The sequence below is a fragment of the Lonchura striata genome, chromosome 14 (genome assembly GCF_046129695.1).
Source record: "Lonchura striata isolate bLonStr1 chromosome 14, bLonStr1.mat, whole genome shotgun sequence".
Taxonomy (NCBI): domain Eukaryota; kingdom Metazoa; phylum Chordata; class Aves; order Passeriformes; family Estrildidae; genus Lonchura; species Lonchura striata.
Window position 1 is genome coordinate 17,431,614 of NC_134616.1, and position 9,854 is coordinate 17,441,467.

At 44.1% G+C, this 9,854-nt stretch overlaps 1 protein-coding gene across 3 annotated transcripts in view; it reads left to right on the forward strand.

Moving 5' to 3' along the window:
- AMOT (angiomotin) overlaps nt 1–9,417 on the forward strand; it is a 60,204-nt gene extending 50,787 nt beyond the window's left edge. For all 3 annotated transcript variants that reach the window (XM_021525258.3, XM_021525257.3, XM_021525261.3), the window contains exons 9-13: nt 483–673; nt 2,533–2,655; nt 3,266–3,498; nt 4,251–4,475; nt 5,457–9,417. In XM_021525258.3, coding sequence (XP_021380933.3) covers nt 483–673; nt 2,533–2,655; nt 3,266–3,498; nt 4,251–4,475; nt 5,457–5,557 — 873 coding nt within the window. In that variant the 3' untranslated portion in view covers nt 5,558–9,417. The remainder of the gene's footprint in view (nt 1–482; nt 674–2,532; nt 2,656–3,265; nt 3,499–4,250; nt 4,476–5,456) is intronic.
- Nucleotides 9,418–9,854: the final 437 nt, after the last annotated feature.

A 9,854-nucleotide genomic window follows, 5' to 3' on the forward strand; every position in this document is an offset into this window, starting at 1 on the left:
AAATCTTGCTTTAGAACTGAATTATTTCAGTCCCCAACTCTACACTGATCAAATTAATTTAGCAATCAAATGTTTAAAAAATATTTTGGATGTGTTTTTTGGATGGGATGATACTAGTCAGTGCCTTGCTGAACACTTGGGAGTCAGTGTCTGTTATATCAGGCTGTGCACATCACACCTGTATAGCACAGTCCAGCTCTGGGATGTATATTTGGGACTTTGGAAAGGCCCAAATATACATCTTTGGAAAAAAAGATACTTTCCATATACTTTAGAGAAAAAAAGGCCTTGGGAGGAGTATTTTGCATTTCAAATATTTTCTTGTTAGCCTGCCCAACACAGCATAAAGCCACTGCATTTTCCTCTGGGGGTTTCTTCTGTCAAACCAGTGACAAAAAGCAAAGCAGCCAACCTTGAGCCTTCCAGCTGCATCCTGAGACTTGTATTTTTGTTTGGTTTGTTTTTTTCCTCCTGGGAATCAGCGTCAGGGCACATCTCAGGCTGCCAATGTCTCCGAGTACAACGCCACGGCGCTGATGGAGCTCCTGCGTGAGAAGGAAGAGAGGATCCTTGCTCTGGAAGCTGACATGACCAAGTGGGAACAGAAATACCTGGAGGAAAGTGTGATGAGACAGTTTGCTTTGGATGCAGCTGCGACCGTGGCTGCTCAGAGGTAAATGGGACTTTTCACAGGACAGGGATTATTTTCTTTTTCCAGTTCAATGTCTTATTTCCCACCCAGGAATGTTGTCATGCCATCCTCCTGTGATTGCTCATCCTGTGGTCTGAACAGCTCCTCAGAATTCTGCAAGGAAGTAGAGCTTGGCCACTCTTCCTGGGAGCTGTGCAATTGCCAGCAATTAGAAATGCTTTTCCAGGGGAAGATTCCTCCACATGCAGGATCCATTTTCCAGACTAGAATTGTTCTGAGCCATTCCTAGAAGCTGTTGATTCAAAAGAGAAGAGGCTTGGGGTTTTTTTTATTTTTAAAACAGGAATCAGTCCTTGCTGAAGTCATGTGAGATGGGGTGTGCTTGGTGATTCACATTATTCACCCTGAATGGCTTCCTTGTTCTCCAGAATGTTTTTGCAAATTACTTTGTGGTCTTGTCTGGTTACTAACCAGAAGCATCTACTAGGAAATTCTGCTCAAAACATTCTGCTGTGTATGGAAAGCACTGCTTGTGGGGGTGGGGAGGGTGTCTGAAATTTGGTAACATGCTCCCATTCCAAGACAACTGTACAGAAACACTTATTATGGCAGTGAATAGGCCCAAGTGCCTCAGTTGGTTGGTAAACAAGAGCTTTTACTGGAGTGCAGCTCCTTAGCATTAGGCCTTGGTTGCATGTAATTTCATTGCTCACTAGTTTATGGTTCTGGACAGCAGATTTTATTGTAGATTGTTTCATGAGCCAAATCCAGATGGAGATGTTATCACAACTGGCTTCCCAGCTTGTAAGATCACACTGGAATTACACGGGTGAAGCTGCAGATCTGCTGTGTTAGCGTTTGAAGACTTATCTTGCTCCAGAAGGAAGCTGTTATTTTAGGGTATTGATACTTGTTGTGCACTGTTTTCCACCTCCCCAGAGATTCCCTGAAGGCTCCAGCTGCTGCTTGTGCTTAGAGGCCATGTTATATTTTCAGTGTGGGCTGATAAGTTGGGGCCTGGTCTATTGTTTATCATGGAGTGGGAGGGGATGTGTTAGGCCTGCTCAGGTTTCACTAAATGAACAAGAATGTTGTCCAGTCAGGAAAGAGCCTCTGTTTTTCCATTTCCATCTAGATTCCACTAATTCCAGTGGCAACCTCATCTACACTGTCCAGATTTCTTTCCCTTCTCTTTAACAGTGGAAACTGGCATCCCTTGGGAAGCTGAGGCTGCAGGAAGGATGCTTTAGGGCCCAGGCAGGAACTGGGTCAGGTTGGGTTTCTTTGGTTGAATGATTTTCTCATGCCCTTCTACATTCACAAGTAGAATGAAATACTCATTATTTGCCTAGTTGGGCTGACCAGCCATCACAGTGTTAACATTAGGCCTTATGTGGAATCAGTCTGAAACTCTTTTCACCTTATTCCAGATTTTTTGGGCCAAGATGCTTAGGATTGCTTCAGAAACTTCTGTGCCTTGTTCCCTTGGAAATTCACATCCCCTGTATGATGCTGCTGGAAGGGGAAGGGAAAAATTTTTTTATCTGAAGTTGAAGAAAAGTGACTGGTGTTCTTTTCCCCTCCTTATGTCCTTGAATTTGCCTCCTTGAGTATTTTAGAGCAGTGCAGTGACTCAGTTTAGGCGAGGCACTGGCCCATAATGGACAGGAGGTGGTTACAATGATCTGCATGTTTTTTAATCCTTCCTCACTATGATGCAAATTAAGTTAGGAGTTGGATTTTTGGAAGACACCGAGCCAGCTTAAACTAAAAAAAAAAAGTGGATTCCATGTTTGTTCCATTTGAGCAGTACTTTTGTGCTGCTGGGGGGAAAGCAGCAAACTTAGCAAGTCCTTCATGTGCTGTCCTGCTTGTTCCAGGGACACCACGGTGATCAGCCACTCACCCAACCCCAGCTACGACACCTCACTGGAAGCTCGCATCCAGAAGGAGGAGGAGGAGATCCTGCTGGCCAACAGGAGATGTCTTGACATGGAGGGAAGGTAAAGCACACTTTAGTCCTGTCTGGCTTCTTTGGACAGGGATTTGAAATGAACTGCCTGGGTAGATGCCTCAGAACCAGAAATTCTTGTGTCTTCACCAGCAGCAGTGATGTCAAATGTCAGACACTCATTTGGCCAAGGAAGTATAAACATAGCAATCCAAAACCTGTCTTGATACTGAGGGCTAATGCAAAAAAGTCTTGTCTTAGATTTTTTGCATCTAGCTTGCTCCTCTTCTCTCTTCAGGGCATGTTCATCAGACCCCAGGCTCCAGCCACCCTTTAACAGGCTCACAGAGCTGTTTTCCCTGGGGTTAGGCCCTGAGTGCAGACTCGCCAAAGTGTGTTAATTCTTTCTGTTGGTTTCGTTGCCCATTACTCTCAGGTTTGTCTCAGAACTCTTTCCATGGCTGTTTAGAGCAGTTTCCAGCAGCCACAGGTGGGTGGTGTACCACACTCTCTCACATGATCTGCTCTGTGGGCATCTTCCTGGCATCTTCCCTCCACTTCTCCAAGTGCCTAAGGGAGCCCTAGTCACAGCCATGGGGACACTGAGGCCTCAGTCCAGGGAGATGGAAGACACTTAAACTGTCCTTGTTTTTTCCCCAAAGGATTAAGACCCTGCACGCTCAGATCATCGAGAAGGATGCCATGATCAAAGTGCTGCAGCAGCGCTCCCGCAAGGAGCCTGGCAAGACAGAGCAGCTCTCCTCCATGAGACCTGCCAAGTCCCTCATGTCCATCTCCAACGCTGGCTCAGGCTTGCTGTCCCACTCTTCAACCCTGAGCAGCACTCCCATCCTGGAGGAGAAGAGGGAGGACAAGAGCTGGAAGGGCAGCCTGGGTAATTCCCAATTCTGGTTCAGAGTCAGTGCTTGGAGGGGAGGCAGGAGCAGCAGAAGAGGATGTGTTGGACAGATAGAGCAGCTGGCCTGGCCTGCAGTAAAGCTGGCTGCAAGATGGGACACATTTGAAATAGCTGCTTATTTTAATCACTTCTGGGAAATAGTGACTTCTGATACTCAGGCTCTGCCATTAAATATGTAAACCTTTATTCCCAATTTGCCACCTGACTTTAGGGATGTCTGGGATACAGTTTTCAGAGCTCCCAAGCACTTGCTTTCAGCTGGGTGTTACAGCTGGATGATGGTGTAAAGTCTCCTTGAATTGGAGCAGAGATTTTAATCAGGATTTTGATCCTGCAGTGTTGTGCCTGCACTAATGTGACTCCTGAGTGGCTCAACAGCATTATTTTGAGTTGTAACAAAGCAAATCCCAGGTGTTTTTTTTTTCCTGAAAGAAGTTTGGCCCAAAACTGAGAGTAAAAACCCCTGCAATGTAAATGAGGACCTGTTGCAGGTGATTTCAAAGTGTGGAGATTAGTGTCCACCTGCAAGCAGAAGATGGGGACACTGCTATTCATCGGGTACTTCAGCACCCAGGGGAGGAAGGTGCTGTGCACAGGAAAACCCGTAGTGCCTCCTGAGATGGGGGGGAGCACTTTCCAGGTCCTGGAGCAGTCAGTGCAGAGTGGTGCAGAGCTGATACCAGTTAGTTTTCTGTGACTGTGACATTTCCTTCCCTTTTCCCACACAGGTGTTCTGCTGGGAACAGAGTATCGCTCTGAATCCATCCCCTCCACCCCCTCTCCTGTCCTTCCCTCCACGCCGCTGCTGTCAGCCCACTCCAAGACAGGCAGCAGAGACTGCAGCACCCAGACAGACAGGGGCAGTGAGCAGGGCAAGGCTGCTCCTTCCCCTGCAGCTCCCACCCCAGCACGACTCCCCAGCACCAACCTGACCTACAGTGCAGAGAAAACAGGTAACAGAGCTCAGCCCCAGTGCCAGGGGGGACCCTGCCACCCACTCACCATCTGTGGGGCAGCCCTCATGTCCCTTTCTACCTCCAGGCAAATTTGGGTTAGTTTTTGTGAGGACAAGTTGATTTCAGGGACAAGTGTGATTGAGTAGTCTCAAACACACAGAAGGAATAAAAGAAAAGCCTGAAGACTGGCAGCATAAGCGTGGGCACACTGGGCAGCAAGATTTGAGAATTGAGAACAGGGACATGCAAATCCCTGGGCAGTCTCTGAGTCAGTGTCTGCTCTGAAGTAAGTTGTGAGTAGGATGTGGGGTTTAAACACATGAAAATGGGCTGTTCAAACTGGCTATTGCATTGAGTGGGCATCCAAAGCCAGGTGGACTCAGAGAGGGGGAGGGAGAAGGAGGAGAGGGAACTATCACAATAAAGCTGCTTGGTACCATCCCAGTCACAGGAGCAACTTCAGCCTTGGAGATCCAGTTGACAGTGACTGTCCCAGGAGCAGAATTTTCTTCCCACAGAGCTCCCAGCTGGCAAGAACTGCTCATTTTCCAGCCCACTCTGCCAAATCAATGCAGATTACACAACCTTGCCTCTTCTCCTTACAGACACATTACAATGCTGTTGTTCTTCATGGCAGAGTGTTTGGCTGGGCTCTGCCTCCTGGCCCTGCTGTGCTGTTTAATGGGTATCAAGGGAGAACAGGTCTGGTGGTGAAAATCTACCCTGACTGCATTGGTTTATATGCAGTCACTCCAGTTTTGTGTGGATTTTGTGTATCAGTGGGAGGCACCCAAAGGGAATTTGATAAAATTGCTTTATTTGTCTGTCTGCATACATGGGGATTGAATTTTTTAAAACTAAGTAAGTTATTAGCTGTCTTTGGCCAATGATACAGGATGACTTAAAATATCAATGTCGTATTTCTAAGCTCATTGAAGTGACACCTTTAATTGTCTCTTGTTTTTCCTCATCACATAGATGGGCCACTCTTCCACTCCAGCACTCTTGAAAGAAAAGCCCCTGTTCAGACTGTGGGGCAGGACCTCCCAGATGGAGAGATGGTAGAATACCTCATCTGAAAGGCTGTACCAGGATCTGAGCTGCGATAACATTAGCAAGAAAATTTTAAAAGACATTTTTATTGGGAAAAAAAAAAATCTAGTACCTGAGTAATAAAAGAACACTCAGTTGTTTGCTCTTGTATATTATGTCTCAGAAGTTTGGACAGGTTAATTTATAATTTGTTCTAAATTATAAAAAACCCATAACACTTGTTCTTTGATAGTTTCCCCCTTTATTTTTTAAATACTGGATCTGGTAACATCTGGAGAAAAAAAACTAGCCCTTAGGTGCACTACATCTAATATTTCATTTCAGTGTTTTTAAAGTCTCTTAAGCAGAAGTGCCTGCTCTCACAGGTGCTGGTTACATGTCAAGCTTGAATGTAGTAAGGTGAATTTAATGGCCTTAAAGTGATTAGAACCAGGGACATCGTTGTGAGCATCACTTAGTGGTGTTAGAATACAGGTGTTCAGGGAAGCTTTGATAAATCTGAGCTGTGATCAAGGGAGATTTCCCTTTTATTTCCTCTTTCCTCTCAGTGTAAGAACTCAAAATAAGTGTTTCATGTTCACAGGCTGAAAATATTTCCATCTTCAGTGTAGTAATTTTTTTTTTTACTTTCCAAATTTCTTTTTAAATTATTTCATTTTTAAAACAAATGACTCCGGTGATTAATGTCGCATTTCATATTTGTAGTTCCTTTTGCAAGATTTGCCACACTTTTATACTTAAGTACTTTTTCAATAATTTTTACAGTGGATAGTAAATAATATATTGCATTCATGTTTCACATAAATTAATAAGGAGAATTTACAGGGCCAGCCCTGATCTGTTAGATCAGATTTCTGACATCGTAATTCCATTGGCTTTAGTGAAACTACTTCAAATTTACCATAGCTCAAGTGGGAAGCCCTGCTGTAGATGTAACAACTTAACCTACTGCATCTGTGGAGATCTTTCTCTGTAGCAGACTTTTCTATATTTCAAATGCCCTTCAACTTTGTATATCCCTCCTTTCTGGAGAGACTGGATTCTTTTTCACATAGCAAAGCCTCAGAGGTAGAGCTTTAAAGAGAAGCTCCATGCTAAGGTTCAGATGGCAGATTCTCTCCTTTCAAAATACTTCTTTAATTCATCTGAGTGGAGAGAGCAGCTTAAAGAAAGTCCCAGAGGCATTACAGAAGAAAGTTACATATTTAAGTCATGAGGTTCACTTCCAGATTTTTGGGAACTAGCACAGATGCAGCAGTGCTTTGGTTACAGAAAGTATGCGATATTAAGACCAATAGAAGTACATGAGTATTTTTTTTTTTTGTTACTGTCTTTGCATTTTATTAAAACAGTTCAATATTAATTTCTGTTAAAACCTACTCTTTTTTTGTACTTGAAAATTAAAATATTTCATTAGGCAGTGGTCACACACTGGGAACATGGCTAATTTCAGCTTTCAGTGCAGCGTTAGAGTAGCAAAATTTTCATTTCAGATCATTTCACCCCAGAAATGAGGAGATCCAGCAAATAATTATCACAGAGTTAGTGAATGTCTTTCATTCCTGTTTGACACTACTGCTGTGGTGTTCAAATGAAATGGCCTTACCAGACCACCAGGGATCACAGGAGTTCCACAGTGGGAGGGGAGAGGAGGTGCCTAAAGGTCAGCCCTGAGCTTTCCTTCTGTTAATAATCACTTAAAATCCAAGGAGAACACTTCCCACTGTTTCTAGGAGCTTTGCTGCCAGTTAGGGATCTTCAGGCCACGTTCCCAGTCCTGCAGAAGGCAGAGGGGCCAGGGGTGGGCTGGGAGATGCACTGGCCTGGCACAAAGCCCTTCCATCAGCCAGCTGCAGGCACTGCAGAGCTGCACTGCCAGGCCTTGCCTGTCCTGTAGGACAGTGTCTTTCCAGACAGTTCCCTTCCCTCTGAACCATTCCCCACTCTTTTCTAGGCACTCTGTCCACCACCAATTCATTCTCATCCCTGAGGATGTCTTGCGTTTATTTCTCTTGGCTTAATTCCATCCCACTTTATGAAGTAATGCCCACCCTGGATGATTGGATTTCTCTTCCTCCTCCACAGTTGTTGAGAAGGCAGCTTTTCTCATTAGCTCAAGGTGTCCACCTTTGTGCCATTTCAGCATGAAAATATTATATTTTGTGGGTTTGACTTAAAATTACCAAGGGAAATCAAATGCCATTGAGTGGTGGTGTGAGGGAGGAGATAACTGTTTGAATGCTTTCCTCTTCCTTTAGAATCAGGAAAAGTTATATTCCATCTTTACAAATACTTCTCAGCATCTGGAAAGAAGTTTTATGACTGTAGGGCTCTAAATAAACAATTACAACTCACTTGGTTCACATAAATTCTAAAATGTCTGGGAAAATCTGGATCTTTTACAGATAAACCCTCTTCCTGAAAACTGATTTTCCTCGCTCAGTATTGGCTGTTCAGGTGAAAATAATTGGTTTATCCTCCCTGCAGCCCACTGTTTTCAAGTGGAGGGCCCCACTGCATTTTATTTTTACAAATCAAAAAGGACATAATATCTTTTTGTGAATAAAATACAGCAACTGTCTCCTTCAGAAATGGAAGCCAGGCTGTCTTTGACAGCCTTAACCATCAGGATTGTAGGAGCCTTGGCAGTTCCTTATACATTTGAAGTAATTTTGGAAGATGGTGCAGTTTCACACTGCTTAGGTGGGGCTCTCTGCCTTATTTTGTAATTCCAATTTCTTCCGAAAAAGCAAAAATCCAAAACTTTGCTGTGGAAGTTGGAGGTCATTTTCCTGTGCTGACAAACTGAGAGCCATCAGAAATGTATTCTTCCCCTGGAGCTTCCTCAGAGCCATCCTGATGTGAATGTAAACGAGCTGCTTGCTTTGAGGAAGATGTGTATTATAGTCTTTGGTCTCTGTACAGATTTTTATTTTGTTTTTAAAACAGAAACTGCTTTAAGGAGACAAACTGCACACCTAGTTCCTTTGCCTTCTGTAGAGCTTATTTCTAGTAGAAAGTGGTTTTAACAATGATTGCAACAACCTTTGCAAACCAAAATTTTAGACTAAGAGTTTTTCTTGAACTCGGGTATTAGAAGCAGAATTGTAGCTTTTATAAAGAAAGCCACATATTCTTTGTAGAGCAAAACAAGAAAATGAAGTTTAGTTATTTTTCCTCTTTCCTTTCTCTGCTTACAGAAAGGCCAAACTCCCAAGTCCTTCCCTTGGGCAGTTCCTTTGTGGTTTCACTGCTCGGGGAACTGCCTGACATCCAGAGACTTTTGTTCCACCTGGCCCAACATCATTATTAAATTAAACAGCTCCTACCTGGCAGCTCCTGGGGGGTTAGAGCAGTGATTTAGTGTCTGAGCACTCAAGGGATGTGTGAAATGTTCCTCAGCAGTCTGCAGAGGGACACTGAGCTCACCACATTGCTGGAGCTGAAGTTCTGCCCGTGTGGTCTGTGCTGACAGCTGAGCATGGCCTCTGCTGTGGTTTTTGGGGCTCTCTGAGTTGGGGGGACTCGCAGAGGTTTAGGCCAGGCCCATTTCCAAGGACACCTCCTGCTCCTGGCAGCGCCTGGGACGTGTGACACCGTGGTGGCTCTGGCCAGACCCAGACAAACCCAAACCCGGAGTGCTCAGGGCAGGAGCAGCCCGGGGTAGCTGAGCATCCTCTCCCCGGGGCTGGCACAGCATTCCCGGGCATTCCCCCTGCTTTGCTCCGTGCCAGGGGGCTGTGGAAGGGGGGGAGGGTCTCTTCTCATGTATTTGTATAGGAACTCTTTTGTAAAAGTTAGTGTTTTTATGTCTAGGAAGTAAAAAGACATTGTAAAATGTAATTGTACTGTATTTATGAAGAAAATACATTTCTTTTCAAAAAGATCTTCTTCTAAGTTGGTTTTAGAATTTGATTTCCACCACCATCAACTCACAGAGCTTTTGGGGGCCAATGGCTTTGAGCAGTTTCCCTCCCAGCAGGGTTGTGGTCTAACAGGGGCCCAGTCAGCTGCTTCTCTTTAGGACCCAAAATATCAAAGCATGAATTAAAATACTAAAGTTTACCATTTCACAACCACAGACAGTGGTTCATTCAAGAGAATGATCTTTCCTATATAAATCTATATTGAAGTGAATCACATGGTTTATTTTTTTCCCCTTTATTTAAACCGTCCAACTTTATTTTTTAATTTGTGACTAAGCTGTTTTGTAATTCAGCTGTTGAAACAGCCCTTAAGTCTTTGAAGATTTATGGCAGCTTTAATTCTAGAAAGAAAACAAAATTGTCAGTGTAAATATACACTAAGAAGTCTTGTAAATGT